At 51.5% G+C, this 27,059-nt stretch overlaps 9 protein-coding genes across 9 annotated transcripts; 7 read left to right on the top strand and 2 right to left on the bottom strand.

Moving 5' to 3' along the window:
* Positions 1 to 385: 385 nt before the first annotated feature.
* On the top strand, positions 386 to 1,104 carry DSM5745_03553 (uncharacterized protein; the record flags this gene model as incomplete). The annotated part of the gene is made up of 3 exons (XM_026745569.1): positions 386 to 504; positions 574 to 643; positions 673 to 1,104. 3 exons carry the CDS (start codon positions 386 to 388, stop codon positions 1,102 to 1,104), a joined length of 621 nt encoding a protein of 206 aa, XP_026606435.1.
* Positions 1,105 to 4,052: 2,948 nt separating this feature from the next.
* DSM5745_03554 (uncharacterized protein) lies at positions 4,053 to 4,529 on the top strand (the record flags this gene model as incomplete). The annotated part of the gene is made up of 1 exon (XM_026745570.1): positions 4,053 to 4,529. The coding sequence occupies one exon, from the start codon at positions 4,053 to 4,055 to the stop codon at positions 4,527 to 4,529; it is 477 nt and encodes a 158-aa protein (XP_026606436.1).
* Positions 4,530 to 4,753: 224 nt separating this feature from the next.
* DSM5745_03555 (glutamate--cysteine ligase) lies at positions 4,754 to 7,095 on the bottom strand (the record flags this gene model as incomplete). Its single annotated transcript, XM_026745571.1, has 7 exons — positions 4,754 to 5,746; positions 5,797 to 6,382; positions 6,435 to 6,560; positions 6,620 to 6,762; positions 6,825 to 6,890; positions 6,946 to 7,018; positions 7,085 to 7,095. The coding sequence occupies 7 exons, from the start codon at positions 7,093 to 7,095 to the stop codon at positions 4,754 to 4,756; spliced, it is 1,998 nt and encodes a 665-aa protein (XP_026606437.1).
* A 919-nt stretch (positions 7,096 to 8,014) lies between these two features.
* DSM5745_03556 (putative mitochondrial inner membrane protease subunit Imp2) lies at positions 8,015 to 8,963 on the top strand (the record flags this gene model as incomplete). Its single annotated transcript, XM_026745572.1, has 2 exons — positions 8,015 to 8,517; positions 8,606 to 8,963. The coding sequence occupies 2 exons, from the start codon at positions 8,015 to 8,017 to the stop codon at positions 8,961 to 8,963; spliced, it is 861 nt and encodes a 286-aa protein (XP_026606438.1).
* Positions 8,964 to 9,160: 197 nt separating this feature from the next.
* On the bottom strand, positions 9,161 to 12,413 carry DSM5745_03557 (sporulation-specific 71 family protein; the record flags this gene model as incomplete). The annotated part of the gene is made up of 3 exons (XM_026745573.1): positions 9,161 to 9,751; positions 9,801 to 12,284; positions 12,339 to 12,413. 3 exons carry the CDS (start codon positions 12,411 to 12,413, stop codon positions 9,161 to 9,163), a joined length of 3,150 nt encoding a protein of 1,049 aa, XP_026606439.1.
* A 451-nt stretch (positions 12,414 to 12,864) lies between these two features.
* On the top strand, positions 12,865 to 13,671 carry DSM5745_03558 (GLTP domain-containing protein; the record flags this gene model as incomplete). Its single annotated transcript, XM_026745574.1, has 4 exons — positions 12,865 to 13,009; positions 13,069 to 13,127; positions 13,177 to 13,295; positions 13,380 to 13,671. The coding sequence occupies 4 exons, from the start codon at positions 12,865 to 12,867 to the stop codon at positions 13,669 to 13,671; spliced, it is 615 nt and encodes a 204-aa protein (XP_026606440.1).
* A 2,883-nt stretch (positions 13,672 to 16,554) lies between these two features.
* On the top strand, positions 16,555 to 17,997 carry DSM5745_03559 (putative integral membrane protein; the record flags this gene model as incomplete). The annotated part of the gene is made up of 6 exons (XM_026745575.1): positions 16,555 to 16,707; positions 16,776 to 16,895; positions 16,946 to 17,331; positions 17,390 to 17,454; positions 17,515 to 17,880; positions 17,969 to 17,997. The coding sequence occupies 6 exons, from the start codon at positions 16,555 to 16,557 to the stop codon at positions 17,995 to 17,997; spliced, it is 1,119 nt and encodes a 372-aa protein (XP_026606441.1).
* Positions 17,998 to 18,387: 390 nt separating this feature from the next.
* DSM5745_03560 (ion-transporting P-type ATPase SPF1) lies at positions 18,388 to 22,427 on the top strand (the record flags this gene model as incomplete). Its single annotated transcript, XM_026745576.1, has 3 exons — positions 18,388 to 21,732; positions 21,782 to 21,918; positions 21,968 to 22,427. The coding sequence occupies 3 exons, from the start codon at positions 18,388 to 18,390 to the stop codon at positions 22,425 to 22,427; spliced, it is 3,942 nt and encodes a 1,313-aa protein (XP_026606442.1).
* A 2,439-nt stretch (positions 22,428 to 24,866) lies between these two features.
* On the top strand, positions 24,867 to 26,573 carry DSM5745_03561 (uncharacterized protein; the record flags this gene model as incomplete). The annotated part of the gene is made up of 1 exon (XM_026745577.1): positions 24,867 to 26,573. One exon carries the CDS (start codon positions 24,867 to 24,869, stop codon positions 26,571 to 26,573), a length of 1,707 nt encoding a protein of 568 aa, XP_026606443.1.
* Positions 26,574 to 27,059: the final 486 nt, after the last annotated feature.

Consider the following 27,059-nt stretch of genomic DNA (forward strand, 5'->3'; position numbering starts at 1 on the left):
TCAGCGATCAGCCTATCCTGCCGCGCATCCGCAGTGGCCCGGTGGCCACTACTGCGCAGCCAACAATCTCAACGGCGACTATTCGGTCAGATTCCGGATCTCGAGCCATCCATCTCCCAATTCTTGGCCCGACTACGAGCACCAGTGGTAAGAAAAACGTACCATACGATATACGCTGAACGGCCCAGTAAGAAAATGATTATTAATGCATGTCGCTGACCAGCTCCAAGAGCTAGAGGCATCGGAGATCCGAACAGAACGAGTATAGGGTAGGTTCATCAGAAGGATGAAGATGCTAGCTCCATCGTCCATTGTTTAGGCTAGATTGTGGGCGCGTTACGACGGAGTATATCCCGCTCGACAAATTCTTCATCAAGCCACGAATATGGAGTGCAGGAACTACGGTAGTTCTCCTGGATCTCGCAGTCTGGAAATTACGGGACACCGTGCGCCGCGTCTCAGGCCCCCTGTAAAGCGGTGGCCTGTGGACAGGTCTATGTACGCGTACGTTATCTTACTTTGGGGTATGCATATCCCTGCAGGGTCTTTGGTGAACTGACCTGCTCTACTTAGACTAATGCTGAAATTAGAATCCAGCGCCGAAGCTTCACCAGCGAAACTGAGAGATCATGGATGCTACATCGTACGGAGCACAGTACGGTTACGATATAGGCAGACTACATCATAGCCTCGCAAGAAAGCCAGCCACAGTACAGCCAAAGCGTGAAACTCATTGTGCGCCATGTAAACTACCTGCCCTCTGTGGCATCTGCTACGAAATGGATCATGGTCGATACCCACGTGGTATTCGAACGGCTCCAGCAGAATTATACGATTACCAACCCGCTCACTGAAGGACCATCTACAGCCTTCCAGGCTCGCGAGTCGCCGCCCTCCAGAGTCCAGGAGAATGGGAGACTGATTGCTTCATTATCACCTCAGCCTAGAGAAGGCGACAAATTCTTACTGGCCGACAAGAATTCAATAGTAGCTACAGAGGATCCATACCTACAACGTCAACAAGTTACAACGGCTCCGTCCCTGAACTACAACCCCATAGCGGCAGAGGAAAGGAATCCGGAGCCCAGATGGAAGATAAGGTAAGGCGCTCCGAGGACTAAATCTGTCTCCCAAGACGCCGCTGTTTCACCTTTCACCCTTTTTTTCGGGACATTGAGCACACGTGGCGAAGCACAAAGCACGCAGGATGGTCCGAGCGGGCGCAAAAAAGAGTTCGGTGTTCCAGAGGAAGGGGCAGCGAAGATGAAGAGCCCAAAGTGAGTTCGAAACTCGACTCTCCAGCCACCAGTGAGGCGGATAGATTGTGGGTAGAGCGTAGATTATCGACTGACTCGTGTGCCGTGTCTCCATATTTGCTTATTAAGACGCTGTCTACTAACTGTCTACAGGCAGAGTACCTTTGCCCAGTGGGTTCGGAACACGAATGACAGGCGACGCAATTATCGAAAATAGGGAAGACGAACAGAAGATTCCCATCGATCTCGATCGGGGGTGATTTCGATCTTCGGTGTCAGCGCCGGAGGTAAAACGCCAATACAGTCCGGACTTCGATATTAAGTACAATTTAATCTCATTCCGGTCCCGTGGAATTGTCCCGTGTGGAGTCGATTAATAGTAGTGGACAGCCGTGCTCCATCGCCATAGTGACAGCTTGTCGGCCGAAGACTTGAGCAGGAGCTATGATGGGCGATGGCCTTCGACTTCGAGTTCGACGATGGGGTTCCGGGATCTGCTTCATTTCTTGCAAGTTGCGTCGTTTCTATTTCCGGCTTCCAGGATAATTAATTTGGTGATCAGATCCGCTTGCTCTCACTTGACTCAGGCATGGAGACTCAGACGGATACATAGCGCATCGCATTAATATTGCGTGTGGACTATGTATTTTTGGTCTTGACTCTCGACGTCTTGAGCCGTTGCAAGCTGGGAACGACCTCCTTTTCGAATCTCTAGCGTCTAACGAGACGTCAGAGACGTTCCTGGATGGACATCGGATCCTGGGTGACAGCCGCTTGCTCTTCCAAGGTCCTGGTCCGGTTTTGACGTCGTCGTTGGCGCGTGGCAGGGTTGCTAGGGGCCGGCTTACTATGGTCGTTCAGAGACTCGGATGGTGTCGTCGCCAATATACTAACTCATAGTGACGATGGTCATTGCTGGTATAACGAACTATCTCATCTTCCCTGAATGATGTAACTAGCCGTGGTAAGAAGAGGGAAGACGCGCCCCCCCCAATCCCACATGCCGCCTACATACATCATATCCTCAGGAACGATAGCGGAGTGTCTGCACTCAGGAGCTCTCATGGGCAGACCTTGACTCGCGTTTGACGAAGGCATCTTACACTTATGCACCTGTCCGTATAGCTTCCCATCTACATAATCTTCAGCGCCTCTAGCAGGTTCTTAAGAGTCTGCCGACAGTAAACAACTCCCACGGCCATGACGATGTCAAGTTTAAGCTCTCAAGATGACCCTTGAGACTGTCTAACGGACAAGCGTATGCATTCTCCCCAGTCGCAGTCTATCATTCGAGCTCTTATATTGCAAACGAGTCCTTATACTAGTCTCACGGAACGCCGTGGACGAGTTCGATATATACCCGCTTGCTACACTTGGTGCTCGAGCTGTTCCGCGAGAGTATTGCGTATAATCCTCTGTCCGTGCCTCGCTCCTCAGACCCAAACAATGGGAAATAATGAGTGGCGATGATGAATATCGTAGGTTGACGTCAGTAGGTAGAGTATGGTAGGTAGGTGGTTGTAGGACGGAGTGCTCTGTGTCACAGTGTAGACTAGATATCCTTGCTTGACGTGGTTGAAGCCAGATGTCATAATATATCAAACTTGCTATGCGTAGCCTCAGTTTTGCCCTGGGTTGGCTCTATCAAACCTTGGTCAATGGGTGAAGTCGCTCTGCGGTCCTGCAAATATATATTATCTCAACCCTGATGAAGTAGCAACTGGTTTTGATGGTTTAGCGCAACTGCTAATAGATATTATAAGCTGCCCAGGCCTATGTTCTTTATCCATCCCCCCTCTACCGAGATGAATCAGTCAGTCACAAGTCTAACTCGCTGGAGGACGCTCAAAACGAGCCGGGGTGTACAGCCCATCCTGCTTCCAAGGCCGCTATTATTAGCCTGCTTCGATTTTTACCTGTGCTCATGCTCCTCATCTCGTGAGACCGTTACACCGTTTGTCAGAGCCACATCTTAACTTATTATCCGGGGCCGACTGCATCGAGAGATGTAACGACTTGATTGGCACAAGCAAAGTTCATCAGAAGCAAGTGCGAAGTTAGTCACTCTGCAATAGTCCAAGCTCATATGGGATGGTTGTAGTCACACGGCTCTCTGACGCTCAGGTCAGGTCGGTCAGTCAAATCGGGTGGACTTCCTGGAGATAGCTTCTTGGAAGCGGTTGATTGTGCAACGCATATTGGACCAATCCTCGCAGCGAAGACATGACTTGCATCGGCTCTCACACGAACGATCCATCGTGGGTTGAGTTTTCTGTGATACGGTCTGAGACAAGCCGAATTCGCACGCACAGGAACGTAATGGTGGCACATCACTTGGCTAACTGACTTTTTTTTCTATTCCTGCTGTCCGTCCTTAAAACTCAGCATGCGGCAGCTGGGCCAGAACGTACTGAGCTGTTCTTTATGGAGCGGTTTCGCGTATCCTGAACACTCCCAGCTTGAACCTGGGATGGAGAGAAGCCTGGGCCAGAGCGACTGGGTTGGGGTAGTACGTACTTTCCCGCGTGTCGACGGGAATCTGCAGTACATACGGGTGTACACTGTACTGGCACGAGGAAACGATGCTCTTCCACCTGCAGTGGCCCTGACGTACCCTCCCTGTTGACGTACATGCCTAGGGAGCCGTGGGGGTGTGCAGGAATATATGATGGGTACCAGTCAGTATCGACTCCCTTGAAAACAGAACCAAAAAGAAGAAAAGCACTCAGCAGAGGAAAAAGAAACTCACACCTCGCACACATGTTCAGCATCCCGCCCTCACCCCCTTCCTCAAGAATGGGCTGGACACTGCCCTCCCTAACGTCCACACCCAGCGTCCCCGTCCCCAATCCGCATCCCTCCGCATCCTCCGAAATCGACTCCATAATCTCCGTAATAAAGGGCTTCGTGTCAGCCCTAAACGCGAAGAACAGCACCGAGTTCGAAAAGTACTGCGTCCGCGCCGGCGGAATGTCCCTCGGCCCCCCGGCGCCCACAACACCGCGCTTCTGCACGATCGGCGCCTTCGTCGAGCACATTGCCAAGCTGGACGACGAGATCGAGGAGCGGATCTGGGACCCCGAGGTCAAGGTCTATGGGGATGGGAATCTGGCGGCGGTTTGGGCGCCGTTTCGCGCGAAGGTCAATGGTGTCGTGAACCATGTTGGGGTTGAGCTTTTTGTTCTCCATAAGCTTAATGGGAGATGGAAGGTTACTGGGTTGGCGGATTCGTGTAGAAGGCCGACGGAGGAGGAGAAGATCTTGTTGTTTTAGAGGGTGTGCTGGGAGTTTAGGGACTGCTGCCAACGTGGCTTCGGGAAAGGAGGAAGGAGATACACGGAGGGAAGAAGGAGATGACGAGGGTAACGTGATCCGGGAAATCTATCAATAAGTCATGCTAGCTATGTACCTAAAATAAGCACGGGCAGGGTATATACGTGGAGTACCCATGTCTTGTCTATGTCGGTCTGCAATATACTTTAACCATGTCCATTTGCTTAGGCCTTCCGGCCATTGAGCATTTCCCATCCAACGCTCCCATCTGCGCCCTCCTTGACGGTCATTTCATCGACTGCCTTCACGAGATCATAGCAGATTTCTTCTGACACAGCACTGTCCTGCTTGTAGGCGGGGTGGTTTGCGACAAACTCGCGGATCCACTTGGCCCCGGTCCATAGGGTGCCGTTTGCCCGCTTGCGTATCAGGTCGAGATACCTTGCCAATGAGCAGCGCGTCTCAACGTCAACATTGACGCTGTTTAAGTAGGACTCGACGAGTGGAATCAAGCCCGGGAATGATCCATCCGCAGAGCCGTTGATGATATCGGAGATTGTCATCAGCTCGTATTCCGACTCGACTGGGTCGAGCGGCGGAGAGGGTGGCGGTGTGTTGTGTGCTGAAGAGTTGTTACTATCGCTTGACGAGTTCTGGTGTCTGCGGACCGGCGGAGAGAAGGGGTTCTTGCGGAAGTAGAACTTTCGGTCTAGTACGGCATTGCGCGCATGTGCTGTCTCCATGTTCTCGGTCGTTTGTTGGATGGGAATGTAAAAGTTGAGATCAAAACTGAGTATAGCCCGAGTGACCAGGACGATAAAGATAGAGAATGCGGCGTTTTCAAAGTCGGTCATCTGAATCTCCATCGACCGGAACTCGACACGCCAACCAATGTCGTCCTTCTCAGGTGGTGGCGGCTTAAATCGCATGTGCTGCCAGTTTGTCGACTGAAGGTTCTCAAAATGATCGGCTTTGTTCAAATCTAACTCTTCGAGATCTTCCGAAAAGATAACGATTGGATCACGGATGAACAAATGCGCGAAATGGGTCGCCAGCAGCTCGTCCATACCATCTTCCATCAGGCGTTTCTTGATGTCTTCGTCCACGATCAAATCAGGGTCCAAGTATTCTTTACGAAGCCTAGGGTCTTGCGCGATATAAGTCGAATTGGAGGCATATCTTGATTTCGGTATCCTCCATCGATCGTTTTTCAGCGGCTATATCTGGTAAGTAGGGGCCCCAACAGGGTTTGGCCGATATAACTCACAACTTCGCCAAGCTCTTCCCTCGTCCGGTCATCCACAGCATTACCAATCTGGTTCCATCGAACATCCGTATCAACAAGGAATCCCTTGTAGATTGGGGTTGCAGCTGTGAGTGCTAGGAGGATCGGTCCAAGTGGGCTCAGCTGATCATATAGCTTTCTCCCCTCAGGAACGTTCTTGGCCTGGAAAGTGATCTGGAGGCAGCAACTGCCCATGCCAAACGCCATTGCATCCATGTAGACATGGTCATCTTTTGCTGCTCCGTTTCGGACATCGTCGTCTTCGGGCCAATTGTGCAGATCATAGTTCACCGTGGGATCCTTAAATGGCTGAGGAGTGTTTTTGTCTTTGTAGACCGGCACATTAAGCTCAACCTTCCGGCCTCTCCTCGCCCTAATATTGGCGGCCAAAGTCGGGAACCTAATATGAGGATTGGCTATTTCGTCGGGGACAAATTGAGACCGCAGCGCTGGCCCAGATGGAGGATAGTAAGGTTGGATATAATCATCCTTTGTGCCCAGTCTGGGAAACGTCGTCAGAGTGATGGGCGACTCGTTAGGTGCCATGTGCGCTTTGGCGACTTCTCGCCTAACATCATGCCGTCAGCTCGTGCGGAATAATCTTCCAAAAGAAGCATTACCTCCATCTCATATTCGACTCGACCTTGAGAAGATCCTTGAAGCCAATTCCCCATGGTATACCTGGGGTTGCCTCCAGCATGAAGCGCCCGAATTCCGGATGGAAATGAGGTGGTTCCTCGCCCTCACTGCAACTCGTCAGTGATCTTCATGCCGATTCCAGACGAATTCCAGACGAGCAACCCACTGTTCCTTGTTCTGAGAATATGTGCATGACCCTTCCTTCCAAAGTGCTTCATCGCGGGCTAACGACTTGAGGATGTCTGCCTGGGCGAGCGATAATCGGGCCTTTTTTGCTGCATCATCCAAAGCGACGACGAGATACTCAACCTAGCAGTATTCCTCCGTCAGTGTGATGCCCCAAGTCTATGCCAATCAAGGAGAGCACTAACCTCGTCACCCCAGAGGAGAGCATCGCGCTCTTTCCCTTTGGCCCTATGCCAATTCGCAAGCAATTGCTGCCCTTTGTTAACCGAGTCAAAATCTCGTGATTCACAGGCGATCGTTGCCAACCTCAATTCCCCATTTCCGGACCTGGTCCGCTCGTTTCTTCGCTTCTGTCCACTCGAGTGCCGTTCCTAGCGCTCTGAAAAGCCACCAAAGTTAGAGTTCAGGTCCGACTGGTTTACCGACGAGGGTTTTCTTGACTTACAGCAGACCCATGGTATCATAACCAAGCGTCAAACGAGAACAGTAATCCGACTACAAGCAGCGATGGTCGCAAATGGTCTGAGAATCCGATAGCCCCGCAAAAATGAGGGGAGCGCCCCAAGCCTGTGCAGCGCTTCTCTTTCGAAGTGGACAATCGCCGAGGGGCAAGGCAGGAAAAGACCGACGATCTCAGCAGAGCGCAAGACCAGAGTAATAATAAAATAATAAAATGAGGGGCGTGGAGGGGAAACCGGCGCTGACAAAATCCTATCGTCAATTGTATGCGCTTGGAGATTCTCGCCTGTTCCTTGGAGCAAAAGACAGCATCGCTATTGGCTCAGCAGGATGGCTTGCAGGGCGGGCCCAGTTGTGCTTGCAGCGGGGCTTGATGATTTTATCGGACGACAACGCAGATAACGCTGTTCGCGGCAGAAAACCATCGCTGGGCTCCGGCTTGAGCCGCGGTGAGCATTAGTCAGCTTGATTGGTAAGCTTTTTTTAGTTGTCATACACCAAACATTGCTCTGGGGAATGGGGGATGCGTAGCTTTCAGAGACACTATCTCATGCTACTACAAGTTATTTGGAAGATGAATCTTCTCATGTATCAGTAAAAATACTCAGTACGCTGTTGAGGAACTTATATAATGAGCGTCGCCAAGACCGGGAACAGAGCAAACAGTGCAAAGCATGCAAACAAGCTATCGGAATCTCTCCGCTGACTATGCGACTTCAACTACCAGCTAGATGAGCCTCTATTCCATACTCAATCTCGCTTTCTGTCTGTCAGGAGTTGCCAATGGATCTGGTCCATATTATGCGATTGAAGCGCCATTCGAAGTAACTGTCCTCCGGCCCTTCCCGACCCCGATCTCTTCTCCGAACCCTCTCATACGGTCATACCTCAAAACCATACCCATTGAAAGTCCAACATGGCTCAACCGCCCAAATACCGCATCCTCTCCCCAGAGGCCGCCAAATCGCGCATCTACTCCCACCCATATCCAGTCTCGAACCCCTCAAAACCCTCATTCCAACCGCCAACCCCATCGCCCTCCTCACATCCTCCCACACCCACATCCTCTACAACAAGCACCAGCACACCAAAGGCCACCCCCAAGCTCCGATTCCCCTTCTTCACCCTCGCCCACCTGCGCCATCTCTATGCAAGGACTCCGCGCTTTATCCGCTTACCCCTGCGCGCCGTCGGCGCAGTCTGGCCCATCTTCCCCATCGTCTTCTTCATCCCCGAATACATTGCGCAGATCCGCGAAGTATCAGGGCCGTCGATGACGCCATACCTAAACCCAAATCACCACAATGATGAGACGCAAAAGTCTCTTGTTCTGATCAAAATGTGGCCTGGTCTCTCGGCGTTCAAGTGGGGCGGCGAAAGGCAATTACGGATTGAGAGGGGGATGTTGGTTGCGTTTCGGTGCGTGCCCTAGTCAGCTAGTTAGATAGCTAGCTAACCCGTACAACTTGCCGGGACCCCTGCTAATATGGATTGCTTTACATTGCAGTTCCCCGCACGACACAGACAACATCGCTATAAAACGCGTGATCGGACTGCCCGGCGACAGAATTACGACGCTTAAGCCCTGCGCGAAACCTTCGCAGATTGTCCCCTGGGGTCACGTCTGGGTGGAAGGCGACAATCCCAAAAAGACGATTGATAGCAACGCATACGGGCCCGTAAGTATATCGTTAATTATGGGGAACGTGACGGCGATTCTCAGGCCGGAGTTTCGGTGGGTGAAATGGGAGGAGTGGGAGAGTGGGAATGTCGAGGGGGGGAGGTTCGGGGAAGACTATCGCAAGGAGGCAAGGGATAGGGTTGAAAAGGAAGCTGTGAAGTTGCAGCGGCCGTTTTTGACGTGATCAATGAATTTTTCACTGTACATTATGCAAGGTTGATGAAGGGTGTCTTGTCTATTCAGCGGCGAAGAGGACGCACAGTGTATATATATACCTGTACTATAGATAGCGATGTACATATGTATATGGCCTTCGTGGTGAACTAGATCCATGAGGTATCAGAATACTATTTACAAAAAACACGCTGGATAGATAGAAAGCTACGGCGTAGTCAACCTCACATCCTCCGCCTTCCCCTCTTGCAAGCGATCAATCTCAGCCGCAATACTCAACACCCACCGATCCTTCTCCACCCGACTCCTTGCCTTGAACACAATTGTCCTCCCATGAACTCCCAGCTTGGAAACCTGCTTCAGCGTCTGCCTCGTCTTCACCCTTCCGCTACCACTCCCGTCCCCATTGTCGCCGCTTCCTAACTCGCGCTGTTGCGCCCGGAAAAGCCCTTTGCGAATAGGCTGCCAAATCACAAACGTAATCGCCGTGTCCTCGTCGCTACTGGTATAAACGTCCGAGGAAAGGTATACTCGCGGCAAGGCCCCGTGGCCTGGATGATTACTGTCAAATGTCTGATTTGAGTAAAGCAGGTCGTTTTCCGTGATGAGGCCCGAGTAGATGTAGCAGTTTTCGAGATCGATGCTAGACTCGAGCGTGGAGTGAATATGGGGTATTTCGGAACCATTTCGTTTGCGTAGAGAGCTGTGATATACCAGAAGTTTGCCGGAGGTAAGCACAACATGGAAGCGTTTGAATGTGGTGTGGCGGCGCGGTTTCTTGTGCAAAAGACCAGACATCTATTTGTGTTAGGGCTAGATCTTGATATGAGTGAGAATAAGGACGTACCTTGATCGGTCGGCAACCTGTCAACGAGCACATGTTGTGCAAGAGAGGGGAGGCTTCCGCCTTTCTGACTTCCCACTTCTTCGCGTACTGTCCTACTAGCGACTCTATCTCCTCGTCAATGCCTAGGATTTCGAGATTTCGCTGCCGCGTGTCTTTGAGTTCGGCTGCGTCGGCCGCGGTTCTTGCCTTCCAGTACTGTACTAGGGCATCTAGTCTCCGCATCCACTCATCCCTGGTCGCACTATTGTAGGCCTGAAAGCGGACTACAAGACCGTTATCAAGGAGCATCTCGAAGCCAGCGTTGTCGGTGGACTCCTCGGCCGCGGTTCCGTCCTGCGGTTGCGGCGCTTCGTTTGATTGCGCAACTCCTCCGTCCCAGTTCCCCTGGGTATCTGATGTGGTCGGTGAGTCCTCTGGGATGAGGCGTACCTCTTGCACAAGACACAAGTTTATGAACCCGTCGGCATTGCTGAGGTTGTGGATGTTCCTCTGCAACTGCGCGTAGGCGTCTTCGTCACGGCGCTTCTGGTGTTCTACATTACCATTGGACAGCCATGAAATCTGCCCGTCTTGCAAAGGGAACGGATCAATCTCGTACGAGAGAGGGGTTTCGTCTAATATTTCCTGGGTCGATGGGATATCGGAGTCCTGTGCGCTTAGCCGTGGTGGTGTAGGAGGAAGCGCCTGCGATGGCTTGCAGAAGAGTAGATAATAATCTTGGCAGAAAAAGTAGAGACGTTTTGAAAACATCCTGTTCATCCGCTGATGTGCCCCTTTTTGAGACGTAAGTCGGATCAAGAAACCCTCTACCGGCGCGGGCTCTTCCTTCTTGTTTGCTCCATACCCTACAGAGTTGTCATAGTGTTGTTTCGGCCGTAGCTCGAGCTCGTGAGTTCCCTGCATTCCGACCGAGCCATACATTTCTTCCTCGTTGGCGCCGTATATCCATTCTAATCGATCATACCGTTTCCAGGCAAGTCCGATTCTTTCTGTCTTCGCCCACTCTTCCATGACCGCAGACCATTCCGGGTGATTTTCGAGCATCTTCAAGCAACCCTGTATTATTGAGTAATACGCAGACGCTTGCTTGGAACTTGCGTCGGCACCCTCTTGTTCAGAGTTGCCAGAAGTCCCTAACTGTCTGAATGGGTTGTTGAATACTAAAGAAACGTCAAGGTCCGGAACATTGATCCCAAGCGAGGAGGCACGGCGTCTACCCATGGTGTAAGCAATGAAGGCATACCATTCCACCGCACGAGCTGAGGATTTGGGTCGCAAAATATAAATGGTTGTTCCATGCTTCGACTTGTTCCAAACCGCGATTGTCTTATCCAGCGCCGAGTAAAGGTTAACTTTTGACGACTTTCGGCCAAGGGCGATCTCGTGATAAGGAGAAGCTTTTCCTTGTTCCTGGATTTTGGGCACAACGCGCGTCTTGTACATCTGCAACGTAAAGGGAGCTTCCTTGTTGGATGTTGACCGGCAAACCACGAGGAATTCTCTCCATTTATCTTGCACCCGCGTTTCCATGCGCAAACTGTCGAACTCGCTATAATCCTCGGGCAATTCTTCCTGGATCGTCTCCTCAACTCGGACCAGCATCTTCTCTGCTTTGATAACCTCGCCAGCTTCCACCTTGCGCCGTGAAAACCACTCCGGTACCCTCTCCTGCGTCCTTGAAATCTTGGACGCGATTCGCTGTTGTTTATTATGGAGATTATCACTGAAAGTCAGCCGAGTGGCAATCTGCGAGAAACGGGAAGTTGTGTCCTGTCGCCTATGCCCTAGCCCATTTTCCCCTTCCCTGGAAACTGCACGTTCAGGCTCATGTCGCTGCAGCGTCGGGGAGGGTACGCTGTGCTGTCTCCCTTTGCCCTTGTTCCTTGGCTCCCCCAGTAACGGCGCTGTCGAGCCGGACTCACTGGGAGCGGCTGACTGAGATGGTTGGCTAACATTGAGGTGGCTAGACATGCTCCGCCCTTGCTCGCTCTGCGACACGGCTAGCAGTCTTGAATCTGGGTACTGATTATTCACGGCTGCCGAGGGTACTGGAGTTATGGTCGAGAGACTCACAGTCCCTTCTCTTGCTGTGAAATATGCCGACCTCGAGTCATTTTTCGTACCGGGTGTTTCGCCATCACGGGTGAGCACCGGAGACGGAGGTTCATCTTCCTCCTCATACTCATGAGTCAAGGTTCTCAGTTCTGGCGCCGCCCGCGGAGTTTCCTCGCCGCTATCCTGTTCCAATTCTGTATCCAGCTCATCCTCCTCTGCCGCAATCGGTAGAGGCTCAGGTGCTGATGGCTCTGCGTCGTGCGCATAATCCGATTCCGCTGAGAAGGTAACGGCTCTCGATCTGTAATTGCGGAAGCTCAGTTTAGTCCTGTACCAAGACTTGCGATGACTCTGTAGCCAGTTTTTGGGTATGGGCCCGATAAAGAATCGGCGGTTCGTTAAGTGGACATGGTTCGCGGAGGCATGACGCTAGTAGATTGTTAGCGGTACTAGACGCTATCTTGGACAGTTAAGACTTTATACCAGCTTCTCGACTGTATAAGAGCCCTGTTCGAGACCCGGATGACAGTCGTCAGGCGTCTGTGAGCCAGGCTCCATTTCGCCAACATTCTGGGTGCCAGCACCAGACATTCACAATGGGGCCAAGAAATGAACGTGATAGAAAAGTACTATATAGATAAGCCCACTTTCAATACCCCAACTAGATTGATTAGAAGAAATGAATTTATGGATTAACAAAACGTCCAATCCATGGTGAATGGTGCTTGTGGGTGCCCACAGTGCTCAACCCCTTACGCTCCAGCAAGAAGGTTCAGACTTGGGGATTGCCTGGAGATATGACGTAGGATGCTGATCAAAACTCCTGTTTGTCCTGTTGTGCATGTTTGTGCTGTTTGTAATGGGAGCCCCGCCTATGCTTCATGGTTGCGTGGCCTGGAGGTGGCGGTGAAGCTGTTTGTGAAACCAAAAGAGCTCATAGCCCCTTACTTTTTCTCTTGTAAACAATCTGATCTTTTTGAAGCGCTGCAATTTTCTAGAACAATTCATCATGTCTGCTGATATTCCCGCTGGCGGTACCTGGTTTGACACCCTCAAGAAGTCATTTGAGGACGTGCCCATTGATACCGCCAACGACAATGGCATTGCTACCACAGAGTTCCTTGAAGCTGCGGAGTCTCTTACCAGTCTATTTGGTATGCCACAAGCACTGTAATGGTGAAAATACAACAGTGCTGACTTACCTTTGCAATAGACGTGCTTGGCTCCGCCGCTTTCTCCCCTGTGAAGAGCGACTTGACAAACAACATTAAGGTCCGCACATCCCCGCATGCAAGTGTTGCTTGATCTAACACATGCCCAGAAAGTCAGAGAAAGGCAGCTGGCTGCCCCTGGCGAATCACAGACCCTTCAAGCCCTCGTGCTCAACGAACTGAAGACGAAGAAGCATGTGGCCACGGAAGGCTTGGTCTGGCTTGTTAGGTTCGTGCCGCCCAAAAGTCTAATGAATAACAAGGAACCCGGGTCGGAAATAGCTTCCTGTTATACTGACATTTCTCTTTGTAGGGGTCTCGAATTCACCGCTAAGGCCCTTCGCCACAACCTCGATCAGGGCACCGAGCTGTCCGATTCTTTCCGTGACGCATACGGTAAAACACTCAAGCAACACCATTCGTTCCTAATCAAGCCCATCTTCTCCGCGGCCATGTCGGCGACTCCTTACCGAAAGGACTTTTATGCCAAGCTTGGCAGCGACGACGCCAAAGTCAAGGCTGCTCTTGAGCGTGAGGTGGCAGCTTTAGAGAAGAGAGTGGAGATCCTGCAGTCCTTCCAGAGTCGCAAGGAGGCGAAGTGGTAGACGTTCATATCGCTCGCATATTCTGTTGTTTCTAGAATTGTACATAAGTCCCGGGGACATCTCGATTACATATTTCGGCTAAAGTAAATCAAACAGTTACTCGTCATGGGAGATTGATCAACTAACCGTTATCTTATCTGCACCCTGCTATCGAGTAACAACCGCACGTGCTCTTGGGGATGGTGGCGCAAACTGTTTGATAACGCCTTCTGAGTCTTCTCCGAGGCTTCTGAAGCGGCTGCTGTCTGCCGATGCTCCCCTGAGTCTCGATACATTCTTAACTTGCGGCATGAGGTACCTTTACCCTATACGGAGTAGTTGCGAACTCGTAGATATTGAAGACATGTGAACGTGGGGAAAGGGGAAGGTATGCAGGGGTCAATGCTATACTTAGTACTCACATGGACACCTTTTCCAGTCCGCAGTGAGTCCGGGGATTCAGACTCGAGGAGCTCGTGTACATGAAACAATACCGTGTCAATAATGTTACATCAGCGCGTCAGCGACTCAGTGTAACAGCGGCCCGGGGTCGATCTCTGGCGGAGAGTCCCGGTTGGGGGACATGACAGCTGGACGGGGCAAGACGGACAGTGCTAGACCTGCTTAGTATCCTGCCTGGAATGGATATGATTCCACCATGTTCGGTGTAAACAGCTCCGTAGTTCTGATACCCTACTCCTAATTTTCAGCCCGTCCAACGTTGCCCATCTACGGAGTACTCCGTACCCCGTACGAAGTATACTGATAGATAGCTGGCCAGTGCCTGATAGATACGCCATACCGCATTCGGCACAATCTCCAGCTCTTACCGTAGCTGGCCTAGCCCTAAAGTTTATTTGCAGCTAAAACCTCGCTTGTGCTGTCGGAATTAGCCAGCCGCCGCTTCCGGAGCCCAGACCCCCGCCTCGGCCTCCAACAAGAGTCTCCAAGACTGTCAAGCACCAGACCCATGCTGACAACGGCGAGTTTGTGTCCTGTCAGCTTGAATATGGACCAGGTGTTCGGGTTCATGCAGAACTCAAGAGTTGGCGATCACGGCTATGTCTCTGACTTCTAGAAGTTTCTCTCACAACACCAATCCATGGCCAGGGTGGAATCTGCTGTTGATCGAAAATCGGTATTTCAAGTCCCGTCGTTCGCCGCGTGAATCTCCACTGCGGACTTGACGGCTGAAACTGATTCACAGAATCTCTCTTTGCCGATCTTCAGCGCCGATTCCATCTTGAATCTTGTCTTTTTGATCTCGCCTGGAGACTGATCCCGCCCCTAAATCTCGCTTCGATCCCGCGTCTGGCTACAAGGTTTTATCGCTCAAGGAAGGTTGCTTCTCGGGTGCCGGAATGCCCTCAACGAAGCACGCCGGAAAGCAGCCCTGTCTGCGAAACTGGGACCTGAAGAACCAAATGTGGAGGTCCCGTGGTTAAGAGGAAAGGGGCATGGCACGTTGATGTCAATTTGTCAAATCACTTTTCTCGAACACGTTGAACCTTGTCTCTGTGATTTACGGCCCGCGGTACTCAACTGCTGATTTGGAATGGATCTTCAACAGCTGCCAGCCTGGAACTTTGCTGATCGGGCCGCCCACCCATGTTTCAGAACTGCAAAAGCTGCATCTGGAACTTGAAGTCTACTTCTACCGAACTTCTGAACCGTGTCCTGGCTCAGACTGAGTAGTAGTCTACTGACAGGCTCAGGGTGGTAGATGGGTCTTGAGCCAGGCGACTGGTTCAGTTTGCACATACCTCGTCGCATTCTACGGATATGTTACGCAATCGATCGCAGTAGTAGGACATATCTTCCATCCCTTACTCCGAGTATACTTGCAGCGTTTGATGAAACGGCTGGCAGTTGAGGGCCCTGGGAACTCCAACTCCAAGTGCCCGCAAAAGTTATGCCCCAATCCGCGGCCCTGATGACGCTGCCATTGAGCGCGCCGTCGCTTTAGCCTTTCAGCTCGTCGGCCGTTTGCCCAGACAGGACTGGGTAACTACTGGCACGGCCGCACAGTGGTGCAGCATGATATTCGCCTCCACCAAACTATGCCCAATTCGTCCATTGGGCCTCTCTAATCACCGATGAACCTGTCTCCCCGATGCTATTTTCAGTCTTCATTATTTACATTATTGACTTTTGCAACATCAATTTCATCATGCAGCTGTGAAATCTGGAATCCCGGCCCACATTGCTTCTTTGAAGTAAGTTTGTCGTATGCTCCCACCTTTTTTGGAGCAAACGCTCTGACCCCAGTCCCGGTCCTCGTGGGTGCTTTTTCAAGTCGATCCATGTCCCAACTCTTGCCATGGGGAGACTTATGACGGCTATCTACGTACTTCCGTACTTCGTACCATCTCCACGAGAGCCCTCGGACCCATATGCAAACTAGGTAAATGGGCACTTCAGATACTATTACGCTCCTCGATAAGTGGCCATTTTAGATCCTATGCTAAAGTCCACGCCCAATTGTGAATGGCCGGCCCGGTTAGCTATGGGCAACAGCCTATAGCATTTTCATGCAGGTTGCCGAGCCCTAGGATTCAGGGAGTCAGGGCTGAAGTCGTACATCCGTGAGTGCTAGGATCTCCACCTGGCAGTGGCACCTTGCATGCTGGTCTATCTGGTCCAGCCTTTTACTCGCTCGTTTCCTTTGCCATCTGGTCCGTTCGATCGTCGGTGGAAAATGTCACAATAAACGAATCTGCTCTTTTTCTCCTTCCTCCTCGTCTTCATCCTTAGCAATCGCTATCGAGCAAAGAGTGGTCCCCTTGGGTGAAACGAGTACTCTGGAGGACGCTGGGCTCTCATCCTCCTGGACGGAGGCGATGCTATTGATTTTCGACCGTACGGCTGTCTTTCGATAGTCGTCCTCTGGGGAATCCGTTCAATATGTTTCCACTCGAGGGTCGCAGCTTGTCCATCTTCGTTGTTACACTCATCTTTCTGATACTCTCGTTCCTCTCCGTCGCCCTACGATGTTTCGTCCGGCTAAGATTAGTGAGGGCATTTGGCTGGGATGACTCCCTGATGGTTCTTGCCATGGTATGCAGCTCCCTCGGCAGTAGTTGAAATCCACGAGCAATGGCCGGCCAGTGCTAATACAGCTATAGGCGTTGAATATTTTGTTTGCGCTATGCGGAATGATCGGTGCGCGGTATGGCTTGGGTCGAAAGATGAAGGATTTCCTAGAATTGCCAGACTATGCACATGAGTTTGAGACTGCGCTTTTTGTAAGACAACCAGTCCAGTCAACTTGCGCCTTTACTGATGCCTTGAACAGTGGTGGTGGCTTGGCCAAACGAGCTATGTTATCACATGCGTGGCTGCCAAGGTCTCCATCGCTCTAGCACTCCTTCGTCTTACAGTCACTAAAGCTCATAAAATCATCCTATGGGGTGTAATTGGGGTTTCTATAGTGGTCGGACTCGTGTTTTGGCTCATGCTCATGCTGCAGTGCAAACCTGTGGATTATTTTTGGCACCGGCTTACTTCCACGGGGACCTGCTTGAACACCGACCATATCCTCAACATCGCCTACGTGTACAGTGTGATCGCGACCATCTGTGATTTTATCCTGGGTCTCCTGCCTATTGCGTTGGTATGGAAACTGCACATGAACCAAACAACCAAAGCTGCGCTTGCTGGGATTCTGAGTATGGGATGCGTGTAAGTCCTGGTATACTACACAACGCTCCGCGTTCGGCCCGGCTAATTCTATGTCCAGTGCCAGCGCTGCTGTTATAGTCCGAATCCCATACCTTCACTATTACAAAGACAAAGATTTCTTATGTGAGTTCGCGTCGTTGATTGCCCGAGTGTATACAATTTCTGACGTTTCTCGCACCATAGACGCCACAACGAACATCTCCATTTGGTCGAACGTCGAAGCCGGACTTGGAATAACTGCAGGCAGCCTCGTAACCCTTCGTCCGCTTTTGCGCTGGTTCCGTGGCGAAACAAGTTACGTGAATTCAAAGAGCAGGACGTGGTATGGAGGGACCGGAAGTATGCCTTTGTCGAGCATGAACGGGGCACGGCAATCCCGACAAGATCAGCCAGGGAGGCATTGGCGGCCTGATATTGAATCTCAAAACAGCCATGGGGTTGTTACCACTGTTCATGGAAGCCCAAACAGCAGTCGGGAGAACCTCAATCCCAATCAGAACTCACTGGCTGGGGTCAATGTACAGAAGTCGTTCCTGGTGACCACTACTAGTGAGTCATAACTAGAAATATATAGTTGGACTAGGATATTTATGCATAAGTTGCGGAAATACTTTCGTAAGACTCACGCCTCTGATAGGGATTATACTCATTGCAATATGCGAATAACTGTGTTTCATGGGGGCTGAATTCAGATTATTTGAAACGACCTTTGATTGAGGCTCTGAGATAACCCTTGGACAGCAATCTATGGAGTGCGGCGGCTTGAGGCTTGACGCGGAGAATTCATAATTCCGTCATTTCGGCGGCACGTGGCGCTGGCCAATCGACAGAGACAACAGCTCTCCGCCCCAGCGGCGAACCAACCTCCAACAAAATTATACAGGTGAGGTGGCTTCTTTGTCCCATTTCCATCTTGTTGTGTGGTTTGAGGTTTTCTAGAGGATTTGGCGCCAGATAGATATACATTTGTGTCCTATGAGCCTCTGAACCTGCTTTTTGTTTGCTCGTTTGAAGTCATCCTTGTCTGGCCCGCGCGGTGGCCATTCAGATTTCACCATGTTAGTATCACCAGCTATGGTGCTGTGTTGCTTGTCACTAACAGATTCCAAACACAGGGCGAGACTCGTGGACGACCCCCAGATCAAATATGCCTCACTGCACAATCCCATACCTACCCAGCTTCACGCCTACGTTTGGCCGTTTCTGATTATTTGGCCCACCTTCTTTGCCTTCTACCTCTCGCCCGAACGCTACGATACGTATATCCAAGGACAGGAATGGACTTTTGTGTGGTCTGGATCGATCATTACGCTTCAGTCGCTTCTCTGGTTAATGACAAAATGGAGCATCGACATCCGAACGCTGTTCACTGCCACCAAGGCCCGATCTCCTGATTCGGCCCAGCTTATCAAGGTCATCCCGGAAGCCAACTCCGGCTCCGCTGAGATCTGTCGCTTGCTCCGGGATACGCTTGGAGGAGTTACCACGACCTCGTTCTTGTTCCAAAAACGTCGCTTCATCTACTATCCCGAACTTAAATGCTTCGCACCGCTATCTTATGTTCTGGATGCGGAGCCCAAGCCCGCTCTGAAGGCATTCCAGGAGACTGAGGGATTGACCTCTAAGGCTGAAGTTGAGCGCATCCAGCATCACTATGGTGACAACACCTTCGATATTCCCGTACCCGGATTTATCGAATTGTGGCAAGAGCATGCAGTCGCGCCCTTCTTCGTCTTCCAGATCTTCTGTGTCGGATTGTGGATGTTGGATGAATACTGGTACTACTCGCTCTTCACCCTCTTCATGCTCGTCATGTTCGAGAGTACGGTTGTCTGGCAGCGACAGAGAACCTTGAATGAGTTCCGTGGTATGAACATCAAGCCCTACGACGTGTGGGTTTACCGTGAGCGCAAATGGCAGGAAATTACTAGCGACAAATTACTTCCCGGCGATCTGATGTCCGTGAACCGTACCAAGGAAGATGGCGGCGTTGCGTGTGATATCCTTCTCATTGAGGGCAGTGTCATTGTCAACGAGGCCATGCTCTCCGGAGAGAGCACACCACTTCTCAAAGAATCGGTTCAGCTTCGGCCTGGAGATGACTTGATTGAGCCCGACGGATTGGACAAGAACGCGTTCGTGCATGGCGGAACCAAGGTTTTGCAGATCACTCATCCCAACACTACCAACGGCGATGAGTCGCAGCAAAAAAACTCCAAGGTTGGTGCTCCTCCCGATAACGGAGCTGTCGGTGTTGTCGTGAAGACCGGCTTCGAGACCAGCCAGGGTAGCCTTGTTCGTACTATGATTTACTCCACGGAACGTGTCTCTGCCAACAACGCGGAGGCTCTGCTTTTCATCCTTTTCCTTCTGATCTTCGCCCTTGCTGCCTCTTGGTATGTCTGGCAAGAGGGTGTTTCCAAGGACCGCAAGCGATCGAAGCTTCTGCTGGACTGTGTCCTTATCATCACCAGTGTCGTCCCTCCGGAACTTCCCATGGAGCTCAGTCTCGCCGTTAACACCAGTTTGGCGGCTCTGAGCAAGTTCGCCATCTTCTGCACTGAACCTTTCCGTATTCCCTTCGCCGGACGCGTTGATATCGCCTGTTTTGACAAGACTGGTACCTTGACTGGCGAAGACCTAGTTGTGGATGGTGTTGCGGGTCTCACTCTTGGACAAGCCGGTGCAAAGGTCGAAAAGGACGGAGCACACACCGAACTTAGCAAGGGCAACAGCATTCCAGTCGATACCACACTTGTCCTCGCCAGTGCCCATGCTCTGGTCAAGTTGGATGAAGGTGATGTTGTCGGTGATCCGATGGAAAAGGCTACCCTTCAATGGCTTGGTTGGACCCTTGGCAAAAACGACATTCTTACTAGCAAGAGTGGATCCGCGGCGGGGGCTGCTCGCTCTGCTGAATCGGTTCAGGTCAAGAGGCGTTTCCAGTTCTCGTCCGCGTTGAAGCGACAGAGCACAATCGCGACAGTCATCACTAACGACCGCAAGACATCGAAGAAGGTAAAGTCTACTTTCGTCGGTGTCAAGGGTGCACCAGAGACAATCGGGACTATGCTTGTCAACATGCCGCCGAATTACGAGGAGACTTTCAAGTACTTCACTCGTAACGGTGCCCGTGTGCTCGCTCTTGCCTACAAATACCTTTCTCCTGAGGCCGAACTCTCCCAGGGACGGATCAACAACTACACTAGGGAAGAGATTGAGTCTGGGCTTATATTTGCTGGTTTCCTGGTTCTGCAATGCCCGTTGAAGGATGACGCCATCAAGGCCGTGCGCATGCTTAATGAGAGCAGCCACCGTGTTGTCATGATTACTGGAGACAACCCTCTTACTGCCGTTCACGTTGCCCGTCAGGTTGAGATTGTCGACCGCGACGTTCTTGTTCTTGATGCTCCCGAGCATGACACTTCCGGTACTAGAGTGGTGTGGCGAAGCATTGATGACAAAGTCCACATCGACGTCGACCCTACCCAGCCCTTGGATAAGGAGATCTTGAAAACTAAGGATATTTGCATTACTGGTTACGCTCTTGCAAAATTCAAGGATCAAAAGGCGCTGCCTGATCTTCTCCGTCATACTTGGGTTTACGCTCGTGTCTCTCCGAAGCAGAAGGAGGATATCCTCCTTGGTCTCAAGGATGCTGGATACACCACTTTAATGTGCGGTGATGGTACCAACGATGTCGGCGCACTCAAGCAAGCCCACGTTGGTGTTGCGCTCCTCAACGGTTCCCCTGACGACTTGACCAGAATCGCTGAGCATTATCGGACGACCAAGATGAAGGAGATCTATGAAAAGCAGGTCAATATGATGCAACGATTCAACCAACCCTCTCCGCCTGTGCCCGCACAGATTGCCCATCTCTACCCACCCGGGCCCGGCAACCCTCACTATCAGAAAGCCATGGAGAGAGAGGCAGCGAAGCGAGGTGCCAAGGAAGCTGCGAAACAGCCGGAAGCTATCCCCACGATCACATCTCCCGGTGCGCAAGCGCTGCAGCAATCTAACTTGACCCCTCAACAACAACGCCAGCAGCAAGCCTCGCAGGCAGCTGCCGGATTCGCGGACAAACTTACCTCGACGATGATGGAACAGGAGCTCGATGACAGTGAGCCTCCTACTATCAAACTGGGTGACGCGTCTGTTGCTGCTCCGTTCACCAGTAAATTGGCGAATGTTATTGCGATCCCCAATATCCTCCGCCAAGGCCGCTGCACCCTCGTCGCCACAATTCAGATGTACAAGATCCTGGCTCTGAACTGTCTGATCAGTGCCTACAGTCTGAGTGTCATCTACCTTGACGGAATTAAATTTGGTGACGGCCAAGTTACTATCAGCGGTATGCTGATGAGTGTCTGCTTCCTTTCGATCTCTCGTGCCAAAGTGAGATTTCCATCCTCATTTTCCATCCTCATTTCTAACACATCTACAGTCTGTCGAGGGCCTTTCCAAGGAGCGCCCGCAGCCGAACATTTTCAATGTCTACATCATTGGTTCTGTTCTTGGACAATTTGCCATCCATATTGCAACTCTGATTTACCTGTCCAACTACGTGTATCGCATCGAACCGTATGTCTCTCGGTTGTAAACTCATGATTATGCCGCTAACATTGTGCAGACGTGACAGCGATGTCGATCTGGAGGGCGAGTTCGAACCATCGCTCCTCAATAGCGCCATCTACCTTCTCCAACTCATTCAGCAGATTTCTACGTTCTCGATCAACTACCAGGGTCGTCCGTTCAGAGAGTCCATCCGCGAGAACAAGGCCATGTACTGGGGATTGGTTGCCGCATCCGGTGTCGCATTCTCATGCGCGACCGAGTTCATTCCTGAGCTGAACGAGAAACTCCGCCTTGTCCCCTTCAGCAACGAGTTCAAGATCACGTTGACCGTCTTGATGGCTCTTGACTACGCCGGTTGCTGGGTGATTGAGAACGTGCTCAAGACGCTCTTCAGTGACTTCCGCCCGAAGGATATCGCTGTGCGCCGCCCGGACCAGCTCCAGCGGGAAGCCGAGCGCAAGAACAAGGAGGCTCTTGAGAAGGCATCGGCGAATGGGCAGCCAAGAACTGCCTAAATTTCTTTTTCGCCCCCAGGGGGCATTTTTGAGTAGGGGGTTAGATCTTAGATGTCTCTCAATCTGGGACTTGCTCTGACTTGTACTCCGTACGGTTTACGAGTTTGGCGATTGTAAACTGTCAGTCTATATTTAGGTATATACGAATGGGGAACAATCTAATAGAGTGCATCGATTCTGCATGCTTTCTGCAAGCTGTCGTGTAAACCCTGCAAATCTCGCATCATTCTCCGCCCCCAGCAGCATCCAAGAACAATGCCCGGAGGTTGGATCAGGCCTGAACGCAACAAAGACAAATCACGAACCCAAAGTTCCCAGCTCATGGCCATTTGAAAGCAAACCCCAGTCACCACGCCACACAAGCTTCCCATTCGCCACTGGCCAGTCACTCAGTCACTCAAGACCCAAGGAAGGCCAGAGCCAGAGCCAGAGCCCACTGGAGTCTTGCAGAGCTCCGAGCGGCGGCAGCCAGTCACGAGCCCGGCGGTTCCTGAGCGAATCCAGCAAGAGCAACTCAAGTCTCAATCTAACTGGCGATGGGCGAAGCCACGTTGAAGGGCGCTAGGCTGGGGTACAGGCGAGCGTGGGCCAATTGTTTTCGGGGCTGGGGATGTGCTAAACTGGAGACGGAGGCGTTCTGGGGCTGGATTGGTGGAGGACAGCGGCTGTTTTCTTGAGCTGGCTGCAGGTGATATTAACGGTGGGTGCGTAGGGGCTCTGACGATGTCGGGAGTCGGGCTCAGGCTGCAGGGTCGGCTAATTGATGTTTGGAAGGGTCTTTTGGAACTCGTGGATGGGGACAGGGTGATAGTGAGGGCGATATATTCAATAATGCCCAGGAGCTATTAGGGAGATAGATCCCTGGGTCGGGGGCCGGGGCTGCTGTCAGACTCACGGGCCATGGAATCCTGTGTTTTCAGGCACTGATACGATGAGACAGTGGCCAATGGTTTGAGGCATTTCGCTGCTGGTGGCCCCAGAGACTAGCTGGAATGGGATTAGTCGTTATTCAGGAGGTCAGCTCGCGGCCTGAGCTCTGAGGTGTCGATGTAGCAGGATCATGATGCAGGAGCAAATGGGGAGCAAATGGGCAGTTGAAAGAAAGCAGATGAATGAAAATCCATGCTGCATAGAACTCAAGCGTCGAAGAAAGTGGTTCTATCACAGTTGAGATGGTTTGTCAATGGATGGGGTGGTGATCGCACAACAAAGACCCAGCTTCATTGTGATTAGCGTGGCTATCCAACTCGGCTGGCGATTGTGTCCGCTCTCATCGCTTCTTCCTCTTGTCTTCTTCTTCTCTTCTCTCCCTCCGACCCTCTACTCAACCTCACCTCCTCCTCCCTCTCCTCTGGGTAACTCCCTTTCCTCTTCTCTCTTCTATCCCCTTGATCGACTTTTGTCTAATTTCACTTGCTTTCTTTTACCAATTTTCTTCGTCTCTTAATCTTCATCGTTTCCTTCACCCCTACTCTCTTTTCCACGCCAGCCCGCCAACCTCCAGCTCGCTCTGAGTCCGTGCCTCCAAGCTCTCGTGTCTTGTTTCGAAGTTTAAACCTCAGAAAGAACCGAGCGGTCTTTGATATTTTCAAATCGTGGGCATCGGAAGGATAAGGTCGGAAAGAGAAAAGTGTGGGAAAAAGCGACCAAGCAACCAACGAACGCGCCGAGACCCGAAAGCACCCAACGCCAGACCTCAGCTCTTGTGTCTCCCATCCCACGCCTCTTTTACCTACAACTTCACAACGCTTCGTTACATGTGAAAGACCCGATAATCACGGAAACATATTACATCAAAAGTTCAAAGGAGAAAAACGAAAGTCAATCCCGTCGCCCCTTACAGGATATCTGAAGCGGCTCTTCTCACCACTGCATCGTCCTGCTGCTCTTTTGACTCGAGCATCACCCCCGATTTTCATTTCAGAAAGAACCATTTTCAGCTACATCGAGGGCTGCGGAGCATCTCTCGAAACTATTTTACTTCCGTCCAACTTTAATCGTTGACCCCAACCGCCACTTTTCACATACCGCTCAGTCTGCGCATCGCTGTCTATCCTTTACTATCGATCTATATCCAATCCAGCTATTACATCGCACCAACTGTACCTAGACGCATAAATTACGCGAATCGTTCGTCTCGTCGTTAGCTTTTGCTCGGGTTTCACTCCTTTTTGCGAGTAGGTCAAGCTTTTTACGTCCCATAAGGTTATTACTAATGCTTTTAGAAACCCGCGGACCCCTATCGTCTTCACTCATTGCATCGCTCCATACCGCTGTCGCGTAATTTTGGTTGATACGTCTTCATAAAGACCTAATCTCATAATTGGCGAACATTGCCTATCCTACCATCGGCCACGCTCCGTCATCTTGAATATTGAGATACCTCGACTGTTATATTCGTCTCTTGCACATACAACGTTCTGGTACAAAAATACGAGTATGGACGCTGGCGGTCTAGCTCAGATGACTTACAACTCATCTTTCAATAATGGGTCCTCGCTCGGTGCGCCTGGATCCGGCTTTGGATCTCGGAGGAAAGCCGCCAATGTCAAGCGCTTGAGTGTGCCGCCTCCGCATATCTCGACCATTGATGAATCGCAGCCGGTCGCTACCCCACGGACCAGTCGCTCCCACCTTTTGGCGGGCTTGAGAACTGCACCCAAGTCAGCTACCGTTCCCTCTAACAACCAGCGCCGGCAGCACCTTGGTCTGGAGGGAGATCGGTATGGCAATCTCTCCAATCGCACTGCCGAACGTAACGTGCCGCAAACCGCGACGGGAACTGGATTCCCACGACACTCATTGATGATGAACCAGGGACTCGACACCAATGCGGGTCGTCCTATGTATACCTTGCCGGAGCAGGTCCTTGCACCTCCGGCTATTGACTTTCCTACTGATATCCCCATGGACGACAATCTGTATGCGGAACTGATGTCCACGAACCTGTTCCTTGCTGCTCAGCAGCAGCGCTTGCAGCAGCAACTGCTCAGCGTCACCGCTGCTGCCCAACAATTCCAGGGTCTGAGCTTGGGTGCGAATCTTGCTCAACAGCAGCAGGACTTTTCTCAGATGTCCGTCCCGAGTATGGGTTTCTATCAGCAGCAGCTTCAGCAGGGCGTGCAGCCAGTGGTTCAGCCCGTTGCTGGTCAGCCGGGGCTGTTCTCCGTCTACAATCCATTGACCGGTCAAATCAACTATTACTACGACAACAATTCCCAGCATGATCTTTCCCCGCCTTACCAATCCGAGGAAGAGGCCCCTTCTCCCCCCCTCCATGCCCCACCCTTCCGGGCTGAGGTCTCTCCCCCTCTTGAATCAGTCAAGTCTCCCGTCAACATGTCTGAAGAGGTGCCTTCCAACGTCACTCCAATTTCGGAAGACAGCATCGCGCCCCTTCCTCCACCATCTGCCAATGCCTTCCGCAGGGCTCACAAGAAGAACACGTCCTTTGGCCCAGGTCCCAAGACTGGTATTGACACCAACAAGGCCAACAGCGCTGCTCACATCACTGGCCCCAGGACTGCTCCAATCATGACCCCAGCCACTGGAACCTTCGGACCTGGTCAGGGTCGTGCTGGAGAGCACCCTGTCCGCCAGCCCCGCGGTCCGCCTTCGCTCGAAGAACTCGTCGCTAAGCCCACCTCGAGGCACGAAGGAAGCAAAAACTTTGCTACCCGTCAGCGTCGTCGTGCCGTTCATAACTTGGTGCGCGCAGGTATTGAGCGCCGTGGTGATTCTCGAAGCCTGGGACACAGCAGCGGTGGAACCAACACCCCTGCCAGCGAAAAGGAATTCACCTTTTCCGACAATGATGATGCCACAGTTCGCAGTGGCAGCCTTTCGAGCAAACCTAGCCTAGGCAGTCTGCGCGCTGTTGCTAACGGAGCCATTGGCTCTGAGAGGAAGGAGAGATCCTCCCGGGAGCGCAGATCGCAGGACAGCCCGTTCAGCACAGCCTCCATCAGCGAGAAGGACGGGTACTTTTCAGGCAAATTTGCGGACCACCCTTCGTCCGAAAACGGATCGCCATCCATCGCTGCTGTCGTCGCTGGCCAGAAGACGGTAGCCCAGGGTACGGAGAGGCGCAAGACCCCTATGCTTGTGCTGTCAAGCGCCGAAAAGCGCAAGACTCCGATCATGTGATGCGAACGTCGTACATACATAATATGACCGAAACGTAACCGACTACTGTTATTGGGATGATTGTCAATTTTTCTGTTTCCTTCACGTCTAGCTTATCGATTTTCCTTCTTTTCTTTCACAAGGCAACGCAACCATGACCATGGTACCTTGCATTGGTCCCATTAAGGTCATTGTCAATATGACTTGGTCTATCCTGAAATGATAATGGGACACTCTCCTTCTTTCTATTCTCTCTACAAACTGTGTTTGGAATTGAAGACTCGCGATTCGACAGAGTCCATACTTCTTTTCTTTGGTATGATTGGTCACACCCACTGGATGGATCCGAGTGTCTTTTGTCCGTTTCGTATATTGTTCCTTACCATTAGGTATAACATTGAAACCATTATCCAAACCAGATATCTTTCACTTTCTCATCCGACTCTGTAGACATAGTACGTAGTAGTAGTTCTGATGTCACCCCGAGTCTAGGTCCCGGAATGGTGC

This window comes from Aspergillus mulundensis, assembly GCF_003369625.1.
Source record: "Aspergillus mulundensis strain DSM 5745 chromosome Unknown scaffold_2, whole genome shotgun sequence".
Lineage (NCBI taxonomy): Eukaryota > Fungi > Ascomycota > Eurotiomycetes > Eurotiales > Aspergillaceae > Aspergillus > Aspergillus mulundensis.